Below are 27,981 nucleotides of genomic sequence, written 5' to 3'. Positions count from 1 at the left end.
TATATAGTTACGCAGTTATAACCCTTTTATTTATATATTTGTATAGTTATACGTTTTCTTTGCTAACATGGTTAGTTTAGTTAGCGGGGTTCGGGAAGTAGCCCCTTCCATGAACCCGGTCCCGGAGCCCATGCGGGGCTCACCGGTTTTTCGAATGGGCCGGCGTGCCAGAAGCCGCGGTCGAAGGGAGATCCACACGACTCCTGTTTCAAGTGCCTCAGGGAATCACACTTGACAGCTAAGTGCCCCATTTGCAAGGCTTTTAAGCCGAGAACAAAACGGTGTGGGATTTTCACTTACCCCTCCACCTGGGGCGCCGAGCGATGATCAAGCGGCGGGCAGTAGCGCCTCCTTGGCACCGGACCCCGCCGATACTACCAAGGCCTTTCGGCACCGGCCGTCGCCGGCACCGATATCGGCTCGGCACCGCTCCCTTCTTCCGAGGTCGAGAGAGCCTACGATTCCTGCTGGTGCCTGATGGCTCCCCGGCACGCGCCGTGGTTGAGACCCCCTGCTCCTGCTGCTTCCGTGCCATCTGCATCGCAGCCAGGGAGCTCGTCTAAGTTGGATTACCTGGCACCGACACCTGCAGAGGCACCGATGACGTCGACACCGTCGTTTCCAGTCCCCCAGGGCCACGGAATCCGGTGCCTGGCAGCTCCCCGGCACGCGCCGTGGTAGAGCTTACTGCTCCTGCTGCTTCCGTGCCAACGGCACCGCAGCCAGAGAGCTCATCTAAGACGGATCACCCGGCACCGATGACGTCGGCACCGTCGATCCCGGTCCCACGAGGGCCGTGGAATCCGGTGCCTGACGGCTCCCCGGCACGCGCCGTGGTTGAGCTCCTGCTCCTGCTGCTTCCGTGCCAGCGGCACTGCAGCCAGTGAGCCCGTCTAGGTCGGATCGCCCGGCACCAACACCTGCTGAGGCATCGACGACGTCGGCACCGTCGATCCCGGTCCCGTAAGGGCCGTAGAATCCGGTGCCTGACGGCTCCCCGGCACGCGCCGTGGTTGAGCTACTGCTCCCGCTGCTTCCGTGCCAGCGGCACTGCAGCCAGTGAGCCCGTCTAGGTCGGATCGCCCGGCACCGACACCTGCTGAGGCATCGACGACGTCGGCACCGTCAATCCCGGTCCCGTAAGGGCCGTAGAATCCGGTGCCTGACGGCTCCCCGGCACGCGCCGTGGTTGAGCTACTGCTCCTGCTGCTTCCGTGCCAGCGGCACCGCAGCCAGAGAGCTCGTCTGAGTCAGATCGCCCGGCACCGACGCCTGCTGCGGCACCGATGGCGTCGGCACCGCCGATCCCAGTCCTACGAGGGCCGTTAGGATCCGGTGCCTGACGGCTCCCCGGCACGCGCCGTGGTTGAGTTACTGCTCATGCTGCTTCCGTGCCAACGGCACCGCAGCCAGAGGGCTCCTCTGAGTCGGATCGCCCGGCACCGACGTCTGCTGCGGCACCGATGACGTCGGCACCGTCGGTCCCGGTCCCACGAGGGCCGTTAGGATCCAGGGCCTGAGGGCTCCCCGGCAAGCGCCGTGGTTGAGAGCCCTGCTCCTGCTTCCGTGCAACCTGCATCGCAGCCAGAGGGCTAGTCTCGGTCGGATTGCCCAGCACCGACGCCTCTGAGGCACCGACAATGTCGGCACCGTCGATTCCGGTCCCACAAGGGCTATCGAATCCGGTGCCTGACGGCTCCCCGGCACGCGCCGTGGTTGAGCTTATTGCTCCTGCTGCTTCCGTGCCGACGGCACCGCAGCCAGCCAGCTTATCTAACTCGGATCGCCCGGCACCGAACCTCGGTACCGTCAACCCCGGTCCCACAAGGGCCGTCGAATCCGATGCCTGACAGCTCCCCACTATGCGCTGTGGTTGAGCCTGCTGTTCCCTCCACGCCGGAGACGTTACCGACGGCGAGGAATTTCATTGCCATGACAGAGTCGATGCTGCCTGATACAGTCTCTTCAGGTGACCGTCCTCTGTCAGCACAGCAGAGCGGCACCGTTCATGATTACGGTCCCGCAGGCACTCCAGGTTCTGTCGACACGCCCGGCACCATCGGCAGTCCCGATGCTGTTTCCTCATCGGTACTGGTCACACTCGCTGCACCGCCCGGTATTCCGTTCGCCGACCCGCTGTCGGCACCGTTCCGACTCCCGGCGCCGCGGCGGATACCTTGACTCCTGTAGTCTCTCCCCGAGCCTCGAGATCTCGGTTGACCTCCCGGCACCGTTCTGGTTGCGGGTCTGGATCTCGTTCCAGGTACCGGTACGCCTCCCGGTGCCGGTCCCCGGTGCCGAGTTGGGCAAGGTCCGAGTGAGTCAGAGACTCTGCCTGTGCCTTCTTTAGTACCTCCGTGGCAGTCCGCACACGCATCTGTGTCATTCCATATGCGCAGGTTCTATGCTCAGGACCATGATCCTGACATGATGGCCAGCGGGCGCCCGCCCCAATGCCGAAAGAGGCTTGGCGCATGGGCTTGCTTGGCCGCCAGGGTACTCTGTAGAGGCCCTACAGTTCTAGGTAGCAAAGCAACAAGCCTTGCTTAGCTGCAATACTTATAGCACCGGGGTGAAGGAGTTTTTCCTTCAGACCTCCCGCCAGGAGTCCGCTGCCGTCTCGGAGGACAGAGGAAAGGAGGTTCCCGGAGCGTCCCTCCAGGCCTCGTTGGACGCAGCAGACACTGCGGCCAGGACTCTGGCCTTGGGCGTCGCCATGAGGTGCATGGCTTCAGGTTTCAAACCTCCGACGGGAGCTGCAGTTTGCCATTCAGGATTTACCCTTTGTTGGTAAAGGCCTCGTCGTGGCAGGGACAGCCCCAGGCTGCGAAGCCTGGTGGTCAATGGGCTCCTAATGCGCTCTCTAAGCATGCATACGCCGGCGATTAAACGCAGGCCTTTCTGGCCCCAGCCGCCATACTCTGTGCCTAGCCAGAGGCAGAACTTTGGCTAACGGCAAGGCCAAGGTGGTCCCGGACGAACGTCAGGCCCCCTAAAGAGCCAAGGTCAAGGTCCCTCGTAATTACCACTGGGACCGGAGACGAACCTTCCAAGGTGTACCTGGGGACAGTGTATCACCTTTAATTTGCTCCAGCCCTGTCCCCCTTCGGCAGGCGAAAGGGGCCAGGGGTTTTACTCCCGTTATGCCCTAGTCCCCCACGCGGGCACAGGTCAGACCTTCCTGGTCCTGCACGGACTCAACCGGTTTAGAATGAGGTTGAAGTTCTGCATGGTATCCCTGGGAACCATTATTCCATCCTTACCTCCTGGGGGCTACTATGCCGCCCTGGATATGAGGGACGCGTACTTTCGTGACGCCATCTTCCCTCCGCACAGGAGGTACCTCCGCTTTATAGCCAACGGTCACTCTCCTGGCTTACGGCCATAGTCGCCGCCTACCATCGATTCGCTTATCCGAGGAGACTCTGAGACACAAACCGCTCAGTGCGTGGACATCGTCACGGTCTTATTCACAGGCCAAGGCCTGATGGTTCCTATAGAGCAATCCACTCTGGTTCCCACGCAGAGGTTGGGCTTCCAAGGGGCTATCCTGGTCTCCTACCCAGCTGGAGCCTGCTTATCACACCTGCGGTTTTAGGCGATGGCAACAATCATAGGAGGTCGAAGGGCTTTCCCAACGACCTCGACTTGTTCTTGTCTCAGTCTCCTGGGTCCATGGTTGCCCGCAAGTTTGTATCCAAACACGCCACGTTCCGCCTCCGTCCTCGCCAAGTCCGGCCCACCTCGGCGTACCGCCCGGACAGGGAGCCAATGGTCATGGTGGTCACCGTTCCCTCGAACACCATAGACTCCCTAGAGTGGTGGCTACCTCCCTCCCTGATGTGGGCAGGGATGCGGTTTCATCCGCCCCAGCCCTCACTGCCCGGACGACGGACGCGTCATCTCTCTGCTCGAGTGCTCATGGTCACCCCCGGGCTTAAGGCCTTTGGTCTTCTTGGGAGCTGGCATTCCACATCAATGCCCCAAAAATGAGAGTAGTCCGCCTGGCGTGCCAGGGGTTCCGGCGGCAGCTGCGAGGCCGTTGTATCTCGGTGTTTACGGCCAACACAACGGCCATGTGCTTCATGAGTATCCGGGGAGGGACATTGCCCCCCCCCCTTTTTTGTCAGGAGGCCATCCATTTCCGGGTCTTTTGCATGGCCCATTCGATGGAGCTGGCGACGTCCTTTCTCCCAGGCGTTCGGAACGTCTTAACGCTTTGCCTCAGCAAGTCTTTCTGCTCTTACGAGCGATCACTCTGCCCCATGTGAGGCGTTCGGCTTTCCGGAAGTTGAGATGTTTCCTCACACAGACCTGTTCGCTCACTGCGAGAGCAGGAAATGTCAGATGTTCTGCTCCTTCCGAGGTCTCTCCGCAGGATCGATCTTGGACGCATTCCTGATGCCGTGGAGAGGCCAATTGCATTATGCCTTCCCGCTAGGTCCTGCTCAAACTCCGCAGGGGCAGAGCGTGCATCGTCATGATCACTCCAGAGTGGTCCAGGCAGCACTGATTTACCATGTTGCTCGGCCTGTCAGTAACAGACCTAATTACCCTTCCACCCCACCCAGACCTCATCACTCAGGGCGACAACGGGCTTTGTCGCTCGGTCCTGCAGCTGGTTTACCTCACGGTGTGGCTGCTGCGTACCTGAGTCGGGGTGACGGGCAGCCTTCCACCTGGTCAACGGTCAGGGCCAGGTGGAAGTGTTTCTTCTACGGCTGCAATACGCTCGATCTTGCTCCTGCTGAGGTCTCGATCCCCTCTATTTGGCCTGCCTCTGGCCTTCAGCGGCAGGGCCTGACGGTATCATTGCTGAGGATACACTTAGCAGCCTCTCTACCTCCCAGCAGGCTAAGGTGACCGTTCCCTGTTCTCACGATCTATGGGTTCGAGGTCCCTCAAGGGCTTGGAGCGCTCGCACCCTCGGGTGCACCGCCCAGCCCCGACCTGGGAGCTCAGCCTCGTTTTAACCAGACTTAGGTCTCCCTCAGTCGAGCCGTTCACGACTGGCCCTCTGCTATGCCTGTCCTGCACGACAACTTTCCTCGTAGCTGTTACGTCTCCTCCCTAAGGGGTTTCGGCCTTTCATGTTACCCACAGCTCAACGCAATGGGCATAACCATTGCACTCCTTGGGCATCTGTGGAGGGCTCGCATTTATATTGTGCTGACAGACCCATCTCCTAAGGTGCCCCGGCTCTGTCGCGGTAGCGGGCCAAAGGAAGGGCTTGCTTGTTTTCCTCTCAGAGGATCTCATCTTGGGTGATGGCGGACATCCCCACTTGTTATGATTTGGCTCATATTTCACCAAGCCACATCACCATGCATTCTACCAGGGCTCAGGCTTCGTCTGCCGCCTTGCTGGCTCGTGTACCTACCCACGAGATCTGTCGCGAAGCTCCATTGGTCCTCGGTCCATACCTTTGCTTCGCAGTATGCCCTGGTTCAACAGTCAAGAGATGCTGTAGCCTCTGGCTCAGCAGTTTTCATTCTGCCACATTTCACTCCGACCCCACCGCCTACGTAAGGCTTGGGATTCACCTAACTGGAATGGATATGAGCAATCACTCGAAGAAGAAAAGACGGTTACTCACCTTTGTAACTGTTGTTCTTCGAGATGTGTTGCTCATATCCATTCCACACCCGCCCTCCTTCCCCACTGTCGGAGTAGCCGGCAAGAAGGAACTGAGGAGCGGGTGGGCCGGCAGAGGTATATATTGAGCGCCATGGTGGCGCCACTCTAGGGGGCGACCTGCCGGCCCACTGAGTTGCTAGGGTAAAAGTTTTCCGACGAATGTGCACGCGCGGCGCGTACACCTAACTGGAATGGATATGAGCAACACATCTCGAAGAACAACAGTTACAAAGGTGAGTAACCGTCTTTTCATGTCACCGTGAATTTCTACCCCACAATCCTGGTATGGATTGAGATCCAGGGGAATACTAGCAGGGTGACTGCAAGGGTGGTCCCCAAGCTCCCCTACTCTGTCTTAATCGGTAGGGACTTCCCCGGGTTTGAGAGCTTACTTACCTCAATAAAGCCAGGAGAGGGTAGCAACCCCTGGGCTGAGACGGAGGCACCTACAGATAGCCTCATCCTAATGTTTGCCTAATTTGCTCCAGAGTTATTCTCATCCCCTGGGAAACTGTGAAAGTCTAGGCAGGAAAGAAGGGCAGATAAAAGATTAGGGACCAGGATTCTGGCAGAGAATCAAAAAACTTCCCTTGTGGGTAGGCGAACCCGTTCAGGAGGCCAGGAGATAATTCAGGCCAGGGAGGACTTGGAGGCTGTTCCTAGCCCAAGTAGGAGCAACCCAGGGGGAAGAGTAGAAATAAGCCCCCTAGAATTAGGTCAGATCGGTACTGCATGTGAGAATTTCAATCAGGACCAGGCCAATGATCCGCTATATGCGAATGTGAGGGAGGAGATAGTGGAAGTAAATGACGTACCTGTGGAAGGAAAGATCAAAGGCCCAAGGCCATATTATGTGCTCAAACGCGATCTCTTGTACAGGATAGAGCAAATACGAGGGGAAGAAGTTGAGCAACTCTTAGTCTCACAGAAACACACAAGGGAAGTATTAGAGTTAGCTCACAGTCATCTATTTGGGGGACATCTAGGAGTAGACAAGACACTGGATAGAGTCCTAAGGTTTTATTGGCCAGGGATACGCGCAGAAGTCCAGTGCTATTGTGCCTCCTGCCCTGAATGCCAGTTGCATAGCCCCCAACCTTACTTGTGGGCTCCATTAATACCTTTGCCTATTATTGAAGTCCGTTTCGAGAGGATAGCCGTGGACATACTGGGCCCACTGGAAAGATCGGCACGGGGCCACGGAAATGTACTAGTCATCATTGACTGTGCCACGTGATATCTAGAAGCCATTCCTTTAAGAAACCCCACATCCAAGGCAATAGCAAAAGAACTACTACAGGTTGTTGCCAGTGGGCATCCCTAAGGAGATCTTGACAAACCAAGAAAACTCTTTCATGTCAAAATTAATGAAGGACTTATGTGCCGCACTCCACATCCAGGCCATATGGACCTCAGTCTACCATCCACAAACAGATAGATAGACTGGTCGAGTGGTTTAATCATACCCTTAAAAGTATGATCCAGAAGGTGGTAGCACAAGATGGGTAAAGACTGGGATACCCTTCTACTGTCTCTAATGTTTGCTATACGGGAAGTCCCCCAGGTGTCCACTGGTTTCTCTCCCTTTGAACTACTATATGGAAGCCACCCATGCGGGATATTAGATATCGCCAAGGAATATTGGGAAGAACAACCCAACCCAGGAAAGAATGTCATTGAGCACGTGCCACAGATGAGAGAGCGAATAACTTGAGTAACCCCTATAGTACGAGAACATTTGGAAAAAGCGCAAGAGGCCCAGCGGACATATTACAACCGTCGGGCGAAAGTACGGAGATTTCAGCCGGGGGACCGGGTGATGGTGCTAGTGCCAACAGCAGAAAGCGAACTACTAGCCAGCTGGCATGGACCATATGAGATAGTGGAAGCCATTGGGGAGGTGGACTATAAGGTCAGACAACCAGACCGCCGAAAGCCAGAGCAAATCTACCACGTCAACTTACTGAAGCCCTGGTGTGACCGAGAGACGTGTCTGGTCATTCGAGGAGCTCCACCCCAGACAGACGACCCACAGGGGCAGGTAAAGATATCTCCTGAATTAACCCCAGAACAACGAACAGAGGTCATTGAGATGATCCACCAGAACCAGGACATGTTCTGTACACAACTGGGTCGTATGATACTGGTCCAACATCATATTGTCACCAGCCCCGGAGTAAGGGTGGTGATTAAACCGTACTGAATACCGGAAGCTAAAAGGGAAGAAATTAGGACGGAAGTGAAGAAGATGCTGGAACTTGGGGTTATTGAAGAATCCTAGTCAGTGGTCCAGCCCTTTCGTCCTAGTCCCCAAGCCTCATGGCACCCTGAGGTTTTGCAACGACTTCTGGAAATTGAATGAAGTATCCCGATTTGATGCCTATCCGATACCACGCATTGACGAGCTAGTTGATCAGTTAGGCAAGGCCCAATACCTAACCACTCTGGATCTGACCAAAGGATATTGGCAAATTCCCCGGCCAAGAATGCCAAGGAAAAGACTGCTTTCTCTACACCCGATGGCCTGTTTCAATGCACTGTCCTCCCTTTCGGACTCCATGGGGCCCCTGCAACATTCCAATGACTAATGGATAAGTTACAGCGACCCCATGCCAAGTATGCCGCCGCCTATCTAGACGACAGTCATCCATAGCCCTGGCTGGGAAATGCACCTAGGAAAAGCAGAAGCCGTGCTAGACGCCCTGTGGAAGGCCAGCCTCACTGCTAATCCTCTCAAGTGCGTGATAGGACTACCTGAGGCCAGATACCTCGGGTATGTAGTAAGTAGAGGTTTGGTGAAACCCCAATGGAACAAAGAGGAGGCAATACAAGGTTGGCCTCGACCAGTCTGCAAAAAACAAGTCAGTGCATTTCTAGGGATAGTAGGATACTATTGGAGATTCATCCCTCATTTTGCCACAAGAGCAGGGCCGTTGACGGATCTGATAAAAGTTTGGGGCCCCAAGATAATAAAGTGGACTGATAAGACAGAAGAAGCATTTTCAGATTTAAGGACAGCCCTGTGCTGCCATCCAGTACTTATAGCCCCAGAATTCGAGAAGGAATTCATCCTACAAACAGATGCCTCGGAGGTAGGGCTAGGAGCCGTCCTTCCCCAGATGGTAAGGGAGGAGGAACACTCAATCTTGTACCTCGGCCAGAAACTCCTCCCCAGAGAACAAAAGTACACTGTCATTGAAAAGGAATGTCTGACGGTAAAATGGGCTATGGAGGCTCTCCGCTACTATCTGCTGGGGCGGCAGTTTACCCTCGTGACAGACCATGCCCCGCTCCAGTGGATGCACAGAAACAAGGAGAAGAACGGAAGAGTGATGAGGTGGTTCCTATCTCTGCAGTCCTTCCATTTCCGGGTACAGCATAGGGCTGGAAGCCAACATGGCAACGCTGATGGCCTATCGCCACAACACTATCTCTTGTCCCACGTAGCCCAACCTGATGGTGTTGAGCGGGGGAGGGGGGGGATATGTGATACAGCATGGCCAGAGAGCAGCAGGAGAGGGTTAGAAGGGAGCCTTACTCCCTGTAAGGGGAAGAAAGTTTGCTATAGATTAACTAGAGCACCTGACGCCAATTAGAGCATCTGAAGCCAATTAGAGCACGTGCAGTCAGTCACATGATAAAAACCCATGCTTCAATCAAACAGTGTGGGAGTAGGAGCAGAAAGGATTGGTGTTGGAGCAGAGAACAGTTTGGAGGAGTTGGAGCAGAAAGAATTGGTGTTGAAGCAGAGGACAGTTTGGAGAAGTGCTGTGGTGGGCTAAGAAGTCCTAGACTCTAGGTAAGGGGCACCTGGCTTGTGCAGAGGCGGGGCAGGAAGCCCCCCATAAGCTGAAGGGCAGGAGAGGGAAATAGCCCAGGGGAAGGAACCGTCAATTCAAGTGGTTCACCATTATCCTCAGGGCCCGTGGGCTGGGACCTGGCGTAGAGAGCGAGTCCAGGTCCCTCCGTCTCCACTCCCCTCCTCTAGGACACTAGTGGGGCAATTAATATTCCAATTTAGGGGCAAGAAATGGCACCCTGAACACCCCCCCCCAAAGAAGAGAGAGCACGAGACCCATCATAATAGTGCTGGCAATTTGCCACAGGACAAACTCAAAGAAAACTGAAGTTAAATGGAAGTAGGGAAGGTGGAAGAAGAGCTGTTGATTGAAGTTACAGGCGAGAAGCTGAATCAGAAGAAAAAGTGTGTACACTAGGGAAGTACACTTACATAGGAGAGAGATCTAGATAGTCGAGAAGAACCATCCAGTGTGGCTGGGCAGCAGTGAAAAATGTGACAGGAGTGTTGTGGGACTGGCAGTTAAGTAACAAAATTGAAGGAAAAGCACATACTGCATGTGTTTATCCCTGTCTGCTCTGTGGTTTGAAAATGGAGTGTCTTTCAAAGTTGAAAGAAAACAAGATACAGGTAATAGAAAATAATATAGTGAGGATAGTGATAGACAGTGTGTGCATGGAGGAAATTAGAGAGAAAATGAACTCTGTGATAGGCTGCAGGGTGCACATTTCAGTCGGCTGATAAGAATGGGAGAACAACAACCAGCAAAGAGAGCCTGGTAAGAAAAGGACACCAAGGATAGGATGGAAAGGCTCTGTTAAGGGATGTTTGAAGACAAAGGGACTGAAACTCCAAGACCTACAAACCCATGCCAACAAGTGGAAGGGACGGTGTAGAATGTTGACACCTCCAACCCCACAAGCGGAAGCAGGAAAAGGAGTCAAGAAGTGAAATGAAGTTGTATTCAAGTTAGCAGGGCTTGATGAATTTCATCCTAGGGTATGTAAGGAACTAGCTGAAGCAATCTTGGCACAGTTAGCAATTATCTTCGAGAGCTCTTGAAGAATGAGTGAGGTCCCGAAGGACTGGAGAAGAGTAAACATAGTACATGCCTTTAAAAAGGGGAACAGAGAGGACCTCGGGAATTTATGGACCATTCAGCCTAACTTCCATAACTGGAAAGATACTGGAACAAATTATTTAACAATCAGTGTATAAGCACACAGAGGATCATAGACTTATAAGGAATTGCCAGCATCAATTTGTCAAGAACAAATCATTCCAAACCCCTAACTTCCTTCTTTGACAGGGTTACTGGCCTAGTGGATGAGGGGGAAGCTGAAGATGTGATTTATCTCAGTTTTAGTAAGGATTTTGAGATAGGCCCTTGTGATGTTGCTATAAGCAAACTAAGGAAATGTGATCTAAGTGAAATTAGTATAAGGAGGGTGCACAACCGCTTGAAAGACTGTTCTCAAAGAGTAGTTATCAATGGTTCAGTGTCAGACTGGAAGGACGTGTGTAGTGGGTTCTACATGGGTCAGTGGTGGATTTGGTACTATTCAATATTTTCATTAATGGTTGGATAATGGAGTGATCAGTGTGCTTATAAAATTTGAATGACACAAAGCTGGGAGGGGTTGCAATCACTTTGGAAGATAGGATTAGAATTTAAAATGACCTTGAGAAATTCAAGAATAGGTCTGAAATCAGCAAGGTGAAGTTCAATAAAGAGAGGTGCAGAGCACTACAGTTGAGCATGAAAACTCAAATGCACAATTACAGATTGAGAAATAACTGGCTAGTGGTAGTACTACTGAAAAAAATCTGGGATCACAAACTGAATATGCATCAACAATGTGGTACAGTTACAAAAAAGTGAACATGTTATCAATAGGAGTGTTGTATGTAAGACATGGGAGGCAATTGTCCTGCTTTGCTTGGCACTGGTGAGGCCTCAGCTGGAGTATTGAGTCCAATTCTAGGAAAGATATGGTTAAACTGGAGAGTCTGGAGGAGAGGAACAAAAATGATTGAGAAAAGCTGACCTATTAGGAAAGGTTAAAAAATCTGGATATGTTTAGTCTTGAGAAAAGAAAACTGAGGGGGGACCTGTTAACTATCAAATATGTTAAGGGCTGTTATGAAGAGGATAGTGATCAATGGTTCTTCATGTCCACTAAAGGTAGGACAAGTAGTAATGGGCTTAAGCTTCAGCTACAGAGATTTAAGTTAGTTATTAGGAAACCCTTTCTAACTATAAGGGTAGTTAAGTTCTGGAATAGGCTTCCAAGGGGAGCTGTGGAATCTCTGTCACTGGAGGTTTTTTATCAACAGGTTAGATCGACAATCCCTGACAGGTGTTTAGGTTTAGTTGGTACAGGGAGCTGGTCATGATGACTCCTTGAGGTCCCTTCTCAAGTCCTGCATTTTTATGCTGCTTTTAATGTAACTCAAGTACAGTTCCTGTTTGTTTTAATATTAAATTCCTTAGTGATCCTTGTTAAACAGGAATTTCTGCATCCTGTATGCATTCCCTGGACAAACAAATCACACATAATTAGAACATTAGGAAGTAAGTAAGAAAACCCACTAAGAAAAATGTTGATCAAAGTTTTGTTTTATAGAACATTTTTTATGTGACCAGGACACAGCTTTACTCTTCTGGCTGTCTTCCCAGCTCTGTATTATCATCCATTCATTTTAAACTAAGAAGTGTAGCAGAATCAGCATAATTATCTACAAATATAGAATTTTTGTTCTTTGTCTTGAAGTGCTGTATCTTCCTGAGTTTTTATTTCAAACACAATAGGATAATTTCAGGTATGGGAATTTTCATTTATGAAAAAAATAGGAACAATGTGGGTGGATTTGAGGTTAGTGATGGACAGGAGAGGCTTTCATTTCTATATATCTTAGAATCCAGCCAAGATTAGTATCAGTTGACAGTTATCATATAATTGCTATTTGGTGGCCTGTGCAGAATGAGTTGGTGATTTCAGTTCGTTTTCAGCAGCGTTAGAAACATCACAAAACTACAATTGGAGTTTCCAGGGGTGGATGGATTTGAAGATTCAACTCTCTAGCAGGATCTTGAGAGAAAAGTTTTGCCCTGTTAACTGCTTATGCTTTATATGTTCTGGCTCTAGGACCAAATGTGTGTAAATTGGAGAAAAAAATGGTAGTAATGCATGAATTAAAAAATGCATCTGAAATCTCTCTTAAAAGCAATGTAATTTATCTTATCATATTTTTAACATTTTTAGTAACTGTAGTACAATATAGCTGCCTGCAGCATGTGTCTACAACAGTGGTTTTCAACCTGGGGTCCATGGACCCCAGAAGTCCCCAGACTTTGTCTAATTTCAAAAAGCGTCCTCACTTCCATTTGAAATTTTTAGGGGGTCCTCAAACACTGTCCCTACAACATTCTCCCTTCCTTAACGTTAAGGAATTTTTAACAGGGGGACAATGGGGAAGATTTACTCTTTTTGTTTCAGTTGCTTTTTGTAATTATCCCAGCATCAGCCTTTGTTCCTGGCTAGTCTCCTTATTAGAAACAGCCACAGCTCTTTGCACTCACTAACCTATTTTTATGTCATAAAGGGAGAGGCTAAAAAATTGTTGTGAGTTCTCCTGAACATGCTCAGTAGCAATGTGTCTGTTCCTTAAGCTTTGTCATCTAGGAGGGCAAAATTTTCAAACTTGCCAATGTCCTATTTTCAGAAGTGATTTAGGAGCCTAAATCTCATTGAGAGCCAGTGAGATTGTGCGCTTGCCTTTTCCAAATTTGTTGAGAGAATGGTACTAAAACTATCATGCATTGAAAATGTCAGCCCTGAAGTACCTAGATAGATTTGTGTCTAATGTTAATACCTAAAAGTTGTTTCTCTACAGTGGTCATTCTGAGAAAATTGACAGTTACCTTCGATACCATTATCCCAGTATTTACAATATTTCCTAGGCGGACCTGATATTTAGCATTTGCAGTATTCCTTACATGTACAAAATACTGAGGAGATCTCTCTTTATCTAAGACATTTGACATGGTTTTTAAGTGTAATTGGCATAAATTTCACTGAATTAATATCCTCCCATTGACTACATATTGGGCCCAGCATGACAGTGGAAGCTTCTTCAGACTATCTTACCAACTTGGCTCAATCTTGATATGAGGACTGTCTTCTCTGCATAGTTAGCCTGAGTGATTGGTGCATGAGTCTTAGCTTAGCCCAGGTGTGAACATCCCTACAGCAAAACCCTGCCCATGTTACTGTGTCCTCACTGGTTCTGCTCTCGCCTGTATGTGTCTGGGAGCAAAACCCATGGTTCTCCGTGTTGAGACACTCGAGGATTCTTTCCCAGTCAGTTGTGTCAATTGAAGGAGAACTTGTCTGTTTTCAAGGGGGAACTGTGGGAAAGGCATTGGAAGACTATCTGTACTTTTGTGGCGGGGGTGGGGGTGTTGGTCTGCATCCTCATTGCGAACCTAACCTATATTCCAAGCCTGGTAAACTAGCCTGGGCTTAAAGTTACCTTCAAACTGTGTCAAAGGTTTTGCAGTGTGGATAGTGGGGATGGGTGAGGTGGGGCTAACACTTGGGTAAGAGCCCAGATTAACTGTTTAGTGAAGATATACCCATAAATGTGGCCACCTCTGTAGGGTAGTTCGGTCTCCATGACTATTTAGTTTTTGTCTTTGTCTTTGTCTTTCATCTGAGACCATTAATAATTGTTCCAATTGTGAAGTGAGTTTTAGATGATAATTGTGATGTGACCACTTGTATGTTATCACTCTCACATTTACATGGCAATCAGATGGTAAGAACTTTTGATTACTACTGTCTTGGCCTTTTCTGTGTCAGTGACCTCTTCATTTTCAACTCCTTTCCTGCCTGGACCATCCAGTTCTCTTGAGAGCTGCCTTAGGATATATTTTCTCCTTCGAGATGAGAGCTGTCAGGTAACTCATAGAAAAAATGCCCTACGCATTTTTAAAATTCCTGACCTTTGCCTCTGAAATGAACTTTAAACTCTTAATCTTTTCTGTTGAGATCTTAATCTTATCTATTGTTCTAAAGTTAGCTTCTCCATCTGTCTCCTATGGAACTGCTTCTGGTGTCACAAGAGCTCTGTGGCTTCAGTTTGGAGCCAATAGTGATGACGCACTGGGCTTTTGCCAGTGAGTGATGATAAAACAATGACATTCTTTTGCAAAACTGAGTTGATGGTGCACGATAAATTGATTAATCATATCTTTCAGCACTGTGCCTAATAATGAAACATACTTCCTTTTGGAGTCTAAAACTTCTAGCTTCTTCAGGACACTTCAATAAGCCATGTGTTTTTATATTTCAAGAGCAGTAATTATAATTGTGCTGATGCTTAGATGGTAGGGATTAAATTGCTTGTGAATTTTCATATTTTTCAGTACTTAATGCAAAGCAAAGTCTGGAAGGCTTTTTAAATGAGACTGTATAATTACAAGCTCCAAGAAGTCACAACCAGGTCAAGGGATTCCTAGAGCTAGGCATGCTACAGATTTGATAAAAGGCTTAATATTTATATTTATAATTGTTAAAAAAGTGTGTGTATCTCTCTCTCTCTCTCTCTCTCTCTCTCAAACCATAATTGATCCAAAAGGCCCAATCAGCATAATCCTTTTGGCCCTGTCCCTTATCCAAAAGGGCAGAAACTATTTTGCATCTGTCTAGTCCCTTCAGCACTGCATATCTGAGAGAAATTTGGCTTGCTAGCCATTGTGTGGTCTGTCTAGCATGCCTGTAACTCTCCTGGTGTGTGCCTACATGCATGTGCAGTCCCAGCAGTGCACAGTTGTTGCAACCCCTGTTTTATTGCCACCAGGCCTATCTCCCTGGCTGCAGCGCAGATAGAATAGCCCTATTAGTGAAAATATTCCTGCCCCCCCAATGCACCTGTACATCTGGGCATATCTCACCTTTCAATTCCCTGCCATTACAGGGGCCTCGGGCATTGGTAGTACCTTGGTCTCTCCTGTTCTCTACCTGTGGCACACAGTTTCCTGAGAACTGAAATATTTTGACCTAACTAAAGTCTTTGGGGATAATATAGGAGTATCTGGATGAAATTTGATGGCCCATGGTAAACAGGAGGTCAGACTGATCCAATGGTTTCTTCTAGCCTTATATTCTATGAAACTGTGAAAAATAAGTGAAGGGTGGGGGACAATGCTTTTATTCTTTCTGTGCACCAGCCCATATGGAGAGAGAGACATATGCACCATACACAGATTCCCCTAAGGGACTGAATAAGTATTCCTAAGCAGTGGAACATTAGATATTGGGATTCTTGATTTCTGTTTCTGACTCTGTGAGCTGAATGTTTCTGTATGGTTACAGAAAGCATAGGTAAACGTAACATCACTCCTGTCTGGCTCATCTGTTGGAATGGAGCCTGGGATCTCTATATGTAAAAATAGAAAAAAAGAGCCTTTACCACTTGAGCTAAAGAACATGTGTCTTAGTATGAAAGTAATAGAAGAATCATAGACATCATATGTTGTCTAGCCACTAGAGGATGACACAGAGCCACACGGTTAATGTGGGTGGCACAAGCACCTAATTTGTCATGTTCCTTCTGAAAGACTGTTTGGCAAAGTGGTTGAGACTTGATGGTTATATTAGACTCCTGGGTTCTGTCCATAGCTCCTCCTGAAGGGATCTTGTGCAAGCTCTTGCTTGTCTACCCATGAAACTGAGTGATAGCTACCCCCTAAAAATGAAACTTTGGTTCATAGTAAATTGTGAAGGGCACAAAAATATTAACAGCAGTCAGTAAGTGAGCTGGGACTATAACTCTGAGTCTTTGAGCTTGCAATTGAATGTACTTTTTTCTGGGTTCCAGGCCAGAGTGTAGAGGAGTCCCTCTCTCTTTCTTGTTTGCTTCCCCAGCATGGTATGGAGGCTATACTTTTTCCCATCATCACATGATTGTCTGCAGCAGGGGCAGAAATCACAATAAATTCCAGAGAGCTGGCAACATTAATGGAGTTTTCAAAGGCACAGATAACTGTAAACAAGTCCTCATCAGAGGAAAAATTACAGTCCCATCTTAATCTGTGTACTTATGTATATTTGAGAAGATAGTAGCAGACAGGGATTCAGCTAGGCATTCAGACACTGTGGTGACAAATGCAGTATAAACACTTGTCTAGATTAGAATAGTGAATCTCCCAGCCAGTCAGAGAGCCCAGACTATGAGTAAAGTGGTACAAAGGCTTTACCTTACCATGTGATTTGATTTTTAGATCCATGCTGTTGTTCTTTTGATTAGACTTCTTCAGCCATGGAGCATAATTAGATTGACTTAAATCTGTTTCCTTTTCTTACCATCATCAAAAAATTATTGTTGGTAGCTATTGTTTTAGGCATTTCAACTGTTTAAATTACCTGTGGTACTGGTGCTAAACTACGTTTCTACAAGTTTTGGATATGAACATGATTTGAAAACAAAGACTATCTGATTAAATAGAATAAACTCAATGGTTTTGACACTTGTATTAATTCTATCTGGCTGTGCCCGTTGTGGAGCCTTAATAACTCTCTTCATGCGTGGAGGGAACTGATGAGCTGGACCTGGGAAACAAGATGATTACAATGGAGAGTGAAAGCATAAAGGGAAAAGTGTTAACTTTCATTAAATCAACAACTTCCATAGTTCATTGTCAAGAGTCACCATGAGAAATCTTATTGAAATATCTTGCAATAGGCAGGCAAATGGCAAATACTTCACTGTTGCTGTATGGCTGTCAAAATGATCCTAGTGAATATTAATCAGATACTTTAATTTCCACATTTGGATTTCATTCCAGTAGCACATCAGCGAATCGTAAGTGTTTAGTCTTAGGCAGAACAACAGTGTGGCCTGAGCCTAAGAAATGTCGGTGTCAATCTTTTGGAGCTGCTGTAAGAGTTCCAAAAGTGTATTCGTAGAAGTAAGATACATTTAATTTAAGGCTCTACTGAGTTTTATGTAACAGTTAACCAAATATCTGGAAGTGGTATTAGGACCAAGCCAAATTAGAAGTAGAGAAGTGAATAGAGCAATAAGTAAAAACAACTAGAAATTCTTGTGGCATCAGCCTCAGCCTGGACCAGTCCACGCAAGAGATCCACTTTCTGGACACTACAGTGCAAATAAGCAATGGTCACATCACCACCCTATACTGAAACCCTACATGCCTCCAGCTTTCATCTAGACCACATCACGCGATCCATTGTCTACAGCCAAGCTCTAAGATACAACCACATATGCTCCAATCCCTCAGACAGAGAGAAACACCTACAGGATCTCTATCAAGCATTCTTAAGACTACAATACCCACCTGCTGAAGTGAAGAAACAGATTGACAGAGCCAGAAGGGTACCCAGAAGTCACCTACTATAGGACAGGCCCAACAAAGAAAGTAACAGAATGGCACTAGCCATCACCTACAGCCCCCAACTAAAACCTCTCCAGCGCGTGATCAAGGATGTACAACCTATCCTGAAGGATGATCCCTTACTCTCTCAGACCCTGGGAGACAGGCCAGTCCTCACTTACAGACAGTCCACCAACCTGAAGCAAATACTCACCAGCAATCACACATCACTGAACAAAAACACTAACCCAGGAGCCTATCTGTGCAACAAACCCCATTGCCCACTCTGTCCACATATCTATTCAAGGGACACCATCATAGGACCTAACCACATCAGCCAGACCAACCGGGGTTCGTTCACCTGCTCATCTATCAATGTGATATATGCCATCAAGAGAAAATTATTTTGTACCAAGCTGCTAGTCCATACCTAGCAGAATTAGTTTGGGTGTTTTATAAATAATTTTTACTGTGTTTAGATATGTTTTAGATAATTAAAAAGAATCACCTTAAAGAAATATTCAAACATTGAATTTGAAAGCCAGGAAATTTATGGTAGATGTAAGTTAATGAAAAAAAAGAAAAGGGTTGTATTAATCAAATAGCAGAAAATTCATACATCTTACAGTCAAACATATTATTACATCATGCAGTCATACTGGCTTCAAGAGTAGCTTTATGAGGAGAGTGATGCAGTGATCCAGTCTGAAGGTTACGATAGGAAAAACCATTAAAAAATTACATGTTGAAAAATTAATCCCTAACACTTGCAAATGAAAAGGGGGGGGGTGTTTGTTTTTTTGTGGTTTTTTTTTTTTAATGGGACAAACCCTCTACATTATTTATCATCTTGATCTTGGTTAAGGGAAGATTTGGGCCAACATTTTGAAAAATAAAAGCCTGCTTTTGAAATCAAATTCCTAAAAGGATCTGATTGGAGAAATCTTGGAGGAATATTCTGTCAAAATCTGCAGTTCTCTTGAAATCAAAATGGATTACAAATTTCACTGGATATTTTGTTTAAAAAGGAAAATCGGGAGAGGGAAGTTCCTACAATGACGGCACATTCTACTTTGACATTTTTGGAATGAGACATTTTAGTTTTTTGTTTTGCAATAACTTTTTGTATAAGATAATACAACATAAAAAGTTGACATCATAACAAGACTGTTCTTGAAACAAAATGTTTTGATCAACCCTAAACTATATATTAATTTTTTTTTAATTTCCTTTATAGAGAATTTTGTAACTTTGGAGCAGGAGGGATCTCTGATGCCCAGAATAAAGGGCATGAGAGTAATTGCCCTAAGACGGAAGTACAAAAGAGAATGTTCCCTGTGTGGAAAAGTCTGATAATACTGGAAGGCTATAACCTGGAACTGAGAAGGTCAAGTTTAGGTTGTGACAGGTTCTCAGAGTTGAGGTTTCTGCAAGGAGAGACGGAGCTATTCTCCTGACACGCTAATTTATGCTGGAAGCCAGACCATATAGGGCACATTAGCTCCAATCCAGAATATAAAGCTATTTGTGTAGCCCTTTCTGAAGGGAAATGCCAGCTAGTGTCAAGGATTAAAGGGTTTTGCAGGCAGAACCCTAAAATGCAAGCAAAGCCCTAGGAGAGCATAGGCTGAAATTGATTTTTTCTACTGAAGTTACCAAAAAAGAAAAACCTCAGGAAATGGTTAATTCTGGACACTAATGTCTGTGTCAAGAATGGAGACTCTATCTGCTCATGAACCTCCTTTATAGCTTTTTCTTCAGTCAACCCATCCTGGGCAGTCCCTGAGAACTGGCTCTGAGGAAGACTGGATAATAAGCAGCTGAGTTGGCCATGTTAGGGAAGGGAGTGAAGCTTCCTAACTATTGAGTTTTAAATGTGTATTTGAAAAAAATATTCTGCCAGAAATGACTACCAGTATTTAGGCTGAATTGGGATATATATGTGTTAGAAGCCAAATTTTTGAACAGCTCTGAGTGTACAATATATTTTCTGGCAGATATTTTCTCTAAAGGTTGAGAAGTCTCAGTGCAGTGATAGTTTCACTCTGATGTTTTTAACCACAATTGGTGTTACCTAAATCTTTGGGATCTGGTAGAATCTGTCTGATTTTGCCAAACAGGTTTGAGCAAATTGGGATTACATAATGCATGATGGAAAATACTATAAGAGCACTTCTCCAATAGAATTCTTAATTTCTCCTTGTAATAGAACTTCAAGCTTTCTACTTTTGCTTCTGGAATGTGTATTATATCTGTTATCTAGTGCCATACAAAATCATATGTGAGGTAGTCTATGCTGGGTAACTGGCCTCCCAAATATTTTCTGCAGAATGCCCTTCGTAATTGAGATAGAGATCGCTATCGGATGCTGCCAAACATCACACATATGTAGATATCTAAAAAATTGTGAGGAAATGCTCCTGTATCTGTAATGCTAGTAAAGACAGTTGAGTGATGAATATAGATATTAGTGAGCTATGCTGACAATTCTGATTTTTATAAACAACTTTTTTTTTGTTCTGTTTTGAGTAGTATGTGTCCCCACACCAGTTGCAACTTACCTTTTTTATATATATAACAGTGTAAAAGTATTACCTTCCTGGGGCTGAAAACATTTCATGTGGCATCTTGTCTATCGAAGGTGCTATGCTGTTCTGTTGGATGGGGACATGTTCGTTGCTGCTGCCATGAAGTGCTTTTGGAGGTGCTATCTTTTCACTAAGTCAGGGGTGGGCAAACTACTGCCTGGGGGCAACATCCGACCCTTCAGACATTTTAATCAGGCCCTTGAGCTCCCGCTGGGGAGCAGGGTCCGGGGCTTGCCCCGCTCCACATGTGCCATGGCTCCCAGAAGCAGAGGAATGTCGCCACTCCAGGTCCTACGCTTAGGGGCAGCCAGGGGGCTCCACATGTTGTCCCCACCCCATGTGCAAGACCTGCAGCTCCTACTGGCCGGGAACCATGAACAATGGGAGCTGCAGGGGCAGCACCTGTGGCTGGGGCAGTGAGCAGAATCACCTGGACGCACCTCCATGTAGGAGCCAGAGCGGGGAACATGCCACTGCTTCCGGCAGCTGCTTGAGCTAAGCACCGCCCAGAGCCTACACTCCTGACCCCCCTCCTGTGCTCCAACCCCCAGCCCTGATCCCCCTCCCATCCTCTGAACCCCTTGGTCCTAGCACAGAGCACCTTCCTGCACCCCAAATACCTCATCCCCAGCACCACCACAGAGCCCGCACCCCCAGCTGGAGCCCCCACCCTCCCCACACACCCCAACCCCCTGCCCCAGCCCGGAGCCCCCTCCTGCACCCTGAACTCCTCATTTCTGGCTTCACTCTCAGCTGGAGCCCTCACTCCCTCCCACATCCCAACTCCCAATTTCATGATCATTCATGGCCTGCAGTACAATTTACATACCCAGATATGGCCCTCAGGCCAAAAAGTTTGCCCACTTCTGCACTAAGACTAAGGTGTTTAGCAGTTGTGCACACTAAAGATCATAGGAAACTTTTGGAAGAGTTGCATGTTGGCCTGTTATGATCTTAAATGAAATGCAGTGTAATCACCATGCAAGCCAGAGTTTCTTTAATGTATAAGAATCATAGAAGCGTATGTTTTAATATTTTTTAATTAATATTGTTTTAATTTTACAAACTTAACAGCAGGTGTAAAATTCCTTGTCCCGGTTTAATTTGATGAAAGCAAAAATGTTAATCTATTTAACCTTCTGTTTGAAAAAGCCCAGCAGGTCAAACTTTCAGTAAAAAAGAATGTGCAGTGGTTTTTCTACATGTCCTCTTTCCTGTTGCACAACATCCAATTATTCATTTACAGCTAGTAAGTTAAGACTGTTGCCCTGTCATCTTTGGGATGGAAATAATTATAGCTGTTGGGTTAAACCAGACATGGCTTTTTAATTCCCTTGTTTTGTTAGGAACAGATGGACTTTACTACTTCAGATCATCGTCCAAACAAAAAAAGAAAGGTAGCAAATGAAATAGAAATGGTTTATTGAGTGTTTTTTGAGGTGCGTGTTTGTGGTGGTGTGTTTTTTTTAAACAATTCTGAAAATAAGTAATATGCTGCAAAAGCAAAAATATTAGTAACAGTTAAATTAAAGCATTAAATGCCAAGGACATTTTTATTTGTGTTTCTAAGTAATTAAATTAGAGCAGATGATGGGGATTTTTTTACAGTATGCCCTTGTGCACCATCCTAAATGCATCTTCTGGTAATCCACAGTAGTCCGGTATTTAGTTGATTGTACTGCAGACTAATCTCACTAAAGCAAACTGAATAACTGTTGTAAGTTAATTGCCCCAGGGTGGCTCTATTTCAGTAAGCAACACTGGTCTTCTGGGAAGAAAGACAGCAAGCTACCAAGAGTTCTCTGTAACTACTGCCTTCTATGAGATGCGCAGACATGATGAAACTATGGACCTGTACCTCCTGCTAACTATCACCTGCTAAGCAATATCTCACTGCATTCATGGAAGTTGAGTGTACTTCACTTCTTGCAACATAGGCGTCCTCCGTTATTAAACCCACTCTCTACCTGACTTGAAATACCAATGTAAAGAAACACAGTTTGGGAAGGCCCTTTGTTTTACATTGGTCTAAGACCCCAATGGGTATCATTCTCTTCTGCTGTACAGCCCTCCCAAAAGATCTATATAATTGATAGACCCTAAGGTCTTAAATAACTATTCAACCCAAACCTGCCTTCATTTTTTAGTAGTTGAAGTAGTGCTTTGATATAGTTAGCTCTTGTGTGCTATTGTGTTAATAGTCTCCTTCATTTATCACAAATACACACGTTGTCTCTATGGTGAAATTGATATACGCTGTACATATCGATTTTTCTCAGCTTGAAACCCAGTTCATCAAAATGCTCATTTATCTCATTTTAAGGCAGAAACATTGATTATTTAAAAAAAAAAACAAAAATACCGGAAACTAAATCCTGAAAACCTTATTCTGTCAGGTGTCCTATTAACTTCATTTGGAGCTTTGCCCGAGAAAGGAAAGAAATATTAGGCCTTTCAGTGATTATGAGTAAAGATTCCAAATATTACATTGAGAATATTTTTGTATTAAATTTAAGATGAGATGCTTTTATCCCACTGCTTATGACATTGTAATATGTATTATTTTTTACTCACTGGCATAAAAAGACCCAACATGATATTTCTGATTTTGCAGCGTTATGTAACAGTCAGAAGAATATAAGATATTTCTTTTAGAGTAATTCAGTGTGGCAGTTCTGTACTGCATCTTCGGCATTTGTCCTTTCTCAGCCTATTTCTACACCAGTAATTCATTTATTTTGAATATTTGGAAAGGAAGGAAGGAAGAAAGAAAGAAAGGCAAATCACATTTGTGTGTTTTTTTTAAAATAATTTCTACAATATTCAGTTTCAAGTCCTGATATTTAAGATATTGATTAGGACTTTTTTCTGCTAATTCCTGGGGCTTTTTAGCTATAGAGTAGTAATTTATAACAAGACACACTTTGTTTCAGAGTACATTAATACATATACGAAAAGCTCCAAGCCAGTTTTGCTAGTTACATAAGTGGGAAGTCAAAGTTTTTATATTCAAACTTTACAATACATTATTTTCAAACAATGCTTAAAATGCCAATAACCTGCTGTATTCTGAGTTGTTGTGTTGAGTCTAGCATTTTGTTTGCCTCCTACTGGCTTTTTTTCATGGTATTATTCATGTGGATATATATTATGCTCAGGGCTACAATGAGGTGAAGGCTTTTCCTTTTGAGTATGATAAGTAACAGCTTTTCTTTTTCTGCATTTGTATAAAAACATTGTGGAGTATCTGAGACCCTTTTAAAAGATATAAGCTTCAGCACAACATGGAAGCAGGTGAATAATTACTCCTCTTAATTATTATATTTTAGAGCAAAGGAAGAGTTATGCACGGGACAGTGCCAGCAGCATATCTGAAACGTCACAGTATCATGTGGAGGTAAGAGTGACATTTCCAATTGGAAAAATAGCAAATGCCCGGACACAATTTTTAGGGTAAAATGCAAGGTCCAGTTTACTCTTTCTAGTACAGTTCTACATAATATGCAATGATTTGTTTCCTCCAAAGCAGTGTCCATAGATTGGAAGACATATACATCATCTAAAATGTTTTGCCAGGCAAATGTCACTTTTAATATAATATACATTTGATTATGTCTTGGATTCTGCAGCTAGACCACAATGGGCTACAATTGTGTCAGATTTTATGAGAAAAGCAGGATTGCCTGGAGTTACTATTTGGCAGAGGGAAGGGATGTGTCTGTGCAAAATCTAGGTGCCTTAGGAAGTGATGTTGATAATTCAATAGGTGATATGCTTTTTTCCTTGAGCTTGTTGCCTTCTAGTCCTCAGGCACAGTGTTGAGATGCTCTGTGTCACTGAAGCTCCATGTTGGATGTTATGGAAAACGGAGGCTTTGATAAAGTATCATCATTATCATCAGAGAGCTCAGACTGCTATTCACAGCAGTAGGGGTCTTAACTTCAGGATTGGCTACATTCTGTTATGGTTAATTACGTTCTGCCTACCAAATTCCCCCTACTTTGCAATGCAAAGTTTATCTCTTTCTTCCTGTCCTAAACTGCTGAGCAGAATTACTGTATATTGATGTCCTGTTCTACCCCAGGAGTAAATCCATTTAAATTTTGCAGGGGAGCAAGCATAGGCGCCAACTTCCCCTCTTTCCTGTGGGTGCTTGACTGCCCCCCCGGCCTTGCCCCCACTTCACTCCTTCAATGGGGCCCCACCCCCTGCCCCGCCTCTTCCAACTCCTTCCCCAAAATCCCCGCCCCAACTCTGCCCCCTCCCTGCCCTATTCCAACTCCTTCCCCAAATCCCTGCCCCAGCACCACCTCTTCCCTGCCTCCTTCCCTGACCGAGCCACATTCCTGCTCCTCCCCATCCCTCCTGTAGCGTGCTAATGCTGCCAAACAGCTGTTTGGCGGCGGCTGGATGGGAAACTCTGGAAGGTAGGCAGAAGAGCGGGGACGCGGCGCACTCAGGTGGGGAGGGTGAGGTGGGGCGGGAGTGGAGGAGAGCTTGGCTGTCAGTGGGTGCTGCACCTACTAATTTTTCCCCCGGGTGCTCCAACCTTGGAGCATCCATAGAGTCGGTGCCTATGGAAGCAAGTCCTGGATGCTTGCATATTGTTTTTAAAGCACTTTTTGATCCTTTGTCATATAAGACAATTTAAAATATCAGACATCATATTACAGCCGTATTCTGATACGACAGTAGATGTTCTGTTGTGTAACCAAGCAGCACTGTTATGGAACTAAATTAGATCCTGCCAATGCCGTAAATTCACAGTTCCTCATTGTTCAGCTTTAAATTCAGAACCTGTGTAAACTGTTACGTTTGATGGTTCTCAGCATCATCTTACATTCTATTGCTCAGATCGCCTTCACAATCTGCTTGCAAAGAAATACTTATGTTGCCTCTGACTCTGTATGGTTTTGGCTACTTTAGAAATTAAAGTTAGGCATTGGTACTCTGTTGGCATAAAGATTACTGAATGTATTTGGAATGTGTTGCCATGTGAACAATGAGTATAATCTCTTCACTAAATTTTATTTTGCCTTTTGAGTTGTTTAAATTCCCTTTCATTTCTGTGTTAATATTATTTGGTCTTACGCAGCTGCCATATCCACTGTCTTGGTTACACAGTTAATAGGTATACCATTCTGTGTATTTGATGCACTGTTGACATGTTAGAAAAGAAATGTAGCAAAATCATAACTGCAAGGAAATTGGATGGATCCGGAACAATGGCAGTAAGATAATATTTCATTCACAAGCCACTGGTGAAGAATAAAATACATGCCAGGCTGGTAGTGAACAAAAGTGATACACTACCAAATAAATATTTTCTGGTATATGAAATGAGTGGCCCATCTACCTAGAAGGTGAATCTATGAGAAACAAATGAACAAAATATTGTTGCTATTAGTATGCTAGTTGTCAGCTTTAACAGAAATATGAGGACCTTCCAGGTCAGGGTTGAGGCAAATTAACCAAGTATAGGTCAGCTTCCTGTTGTGCTGCTGCCTGTTTCACTTTCCAGAGGTGCCAGGCTGCAACTTGTCATGCATGGTAAATTAATATTCTGAGAGAGTTTTTTTTAAATCCTGATAGTGATGCCTGAAAAATGTCAAAATATCCAAGGTAGTTTAACTACTAACAGAATGATAGAGGATAATAAATTGTAGGTTATAGTAGTCAGTTGATTTCTTTAAGTGACATTATGGAATAAAAAATCCTAGCTTATCATCAATGGGATGTGTCATGTATAAAGGCACTCTTTTTTTTTTTTAAATGCATGGCTTATCATCCTGTTTTACTACAGTTTAAATACTACAGACATTTGGTTTCGGAAAATGAGTTTTAATGGGTGTGCATTTATTTACGCATGTATCGATCATCAGCACTTGACCACTTTTGTTTTGGACCGGAAAGAGGCTATGATAACAGTGGATGATGGAATAAGAAAGCTGAAATTGCTGGATGCCAAGGGCAAAGTGTGGACCCAAGATATGATTCTTCAAGTGGATGATAAAGCTGTCAGTCTGGTGGACTTAGAATCAAAGGTAGGGTCTGTAAATGGCATTCTTATTTTCAGAAGGAAGGAGGGAATCGGTGGGGGAAAAAAGAGTGTCTGAACGGTTTTTTATATTATTTTAATTACCGCTTTATTATTTTTATTGTTTGGATGAAATTGCAGCAGCATTTCAGAGATCAGGACTCTGAATTTTTGGTAACCAGAAACTTGTAATTTTTTCCCTCCCCCTCTGCAGAATGAACTGGAGAATTTTCCTTTGAGCACAATTCAACATTGCCAAGCTGTGATGAACACGTGCAATTATGATTCTATTCTTGCACTAGTTTGCAAAGAACCAGCCCAAAACAAGCCAGATCTTCATCTTTTCCAATGCGATGAGGTTAAGGTAAGGCAATAATAGGGACCCCTTGCAGATTACTTGAATTTTGTAATTTTGTGAATTAACAGTGAGGAGGAAAATCAATTATACCAATATATCAATGAGGAAGAGAGATCTTGTTTGCTTCTAGTTAGGATAAGTCAGCAACATTTTAGAGTAAAGAAAGTTGTTAAAAGTACTTGACTTTATTTCTGAGATCGTACACCTCAATTTCGATATGTGCAGTAATATAATTTGCACTGCTTCTTCAAATTCTGATAAGTAATTTCATGGAACTTTTTAAATTTTATTTCATAGTAGTTTTAGTCACCATATTGTATCCTTTTTTTTAAAATAACACTAATCACATGGTGGAGTTTATTCAAATAAACATTTGGAATGGTTCCAGCAATAGTGATGTGAAGATGACTGGAGTTAATTGTGTGGCCAGTGGCATGCTGACAGATCTACTTCTGTTGGTTTTTGTGGCATCTCCACTAGGGGGATTCTGCCAGCATAGCTAAGCCGGCAAAGGCTCTGTAGTGCAGACAAGCTCTGAGATTATATAGATTCAGTTTTCAATTAGTGGTGAAGTTCATACTGAAGGATGTTCCCTGCCCATCTCATTTTTTTTCCTAACCTTTTAATTGCAATCCCTATTGGTATGTCTACACTGCAGTGTAAGCACAGGGTTCAAACTCAGTATCAGGCCTAACCCCCCTTTTACCTACACACATCATGATAACCCAGGGCTCAGATCCAGGGTCCCAGGATCCTGTTAGGGTGGCAAGTATGAGCCTGACTCAAGCCCCACTGGACTTGTACTTGGAGTCTGCAAAAAGTATTCCACAATCCTTTGTCCTCTGGACAGACAATTTTAGCGGACAGTCAAGTTTTCACATGCTACACTATGGACAAAGGGCTAGAGTGGCTACATTTTGGGTACTAGGAATTCTGGGATATGAGTGGTTGGACTCAGGCCCACATAAGGCAGTGTAGATGCTGGAGCCGCCCTGGGTTCAACCATTCTCTTTCTTATCTTTAGTGCTGTTGCTATTTGTTTGTTGTATAATGCCTTTCACTAACATGCTTGAGAAAACTTAACATAATACCATCATCATGTAGGAAAGAAGAAATCATTCGCTCTGGCAGTAATTGTTGACTTGAAATAATTACAACTGT

General features: G+C 45.4%; 1 protein-coding gene across 9 annotated transcripts in view; it reads left to right on the top strand.

The window, feature by feature from the left end:
• The window catches only part of EPS8 (epidermal growth factor receptor pathway substrate 8), a 225,423-nt gene that overhangs the window by 138,767 nt on the left and 58,675 nt on the right, over positions 1 to 27,981 (top strand). For all 9 annotated transcript variants that reach the window (XM_050968357.1, XM_050968385.1, XM_050968349.1 and 6 more), the window contains 3 exons: positions 23,755 to 23,822; positions 26,308 to 26,469; positions 26,677 to 26,826. In XM_050968357.1, the coding sequence (XP_050824314.1) occupies positions 23,755 to 23,822; positions 26,308 to 26,469; positions 26,677 to 26,826 (380 nt within the window). The remainder of the gene's footprint in view (positions 1 to 23,754; positions 23,823 to 26,307; positions 26,470 to 26,676; positions 26,827 to 27,981) is intronic.

Source organism: Gopherus flavomarginatus, chromosome 1 (genome assembly GCF_025201925.1).
Source record: "Gopherus flavomarginatus isolate rGopFla2 chromosome 1, rGopFla2.mat.asm, whole genome shotgun sequence".
NCBI classification, from domain to species: domain Eukaryota; kingdom Metazoa; phylum Chordata; order Testudines; family Testudinidae; genus Gopherus; species Gopherus flavomarginatus.
This window is presented reverse-complemented; position numbering and strand designations above follow the sequence as displayed.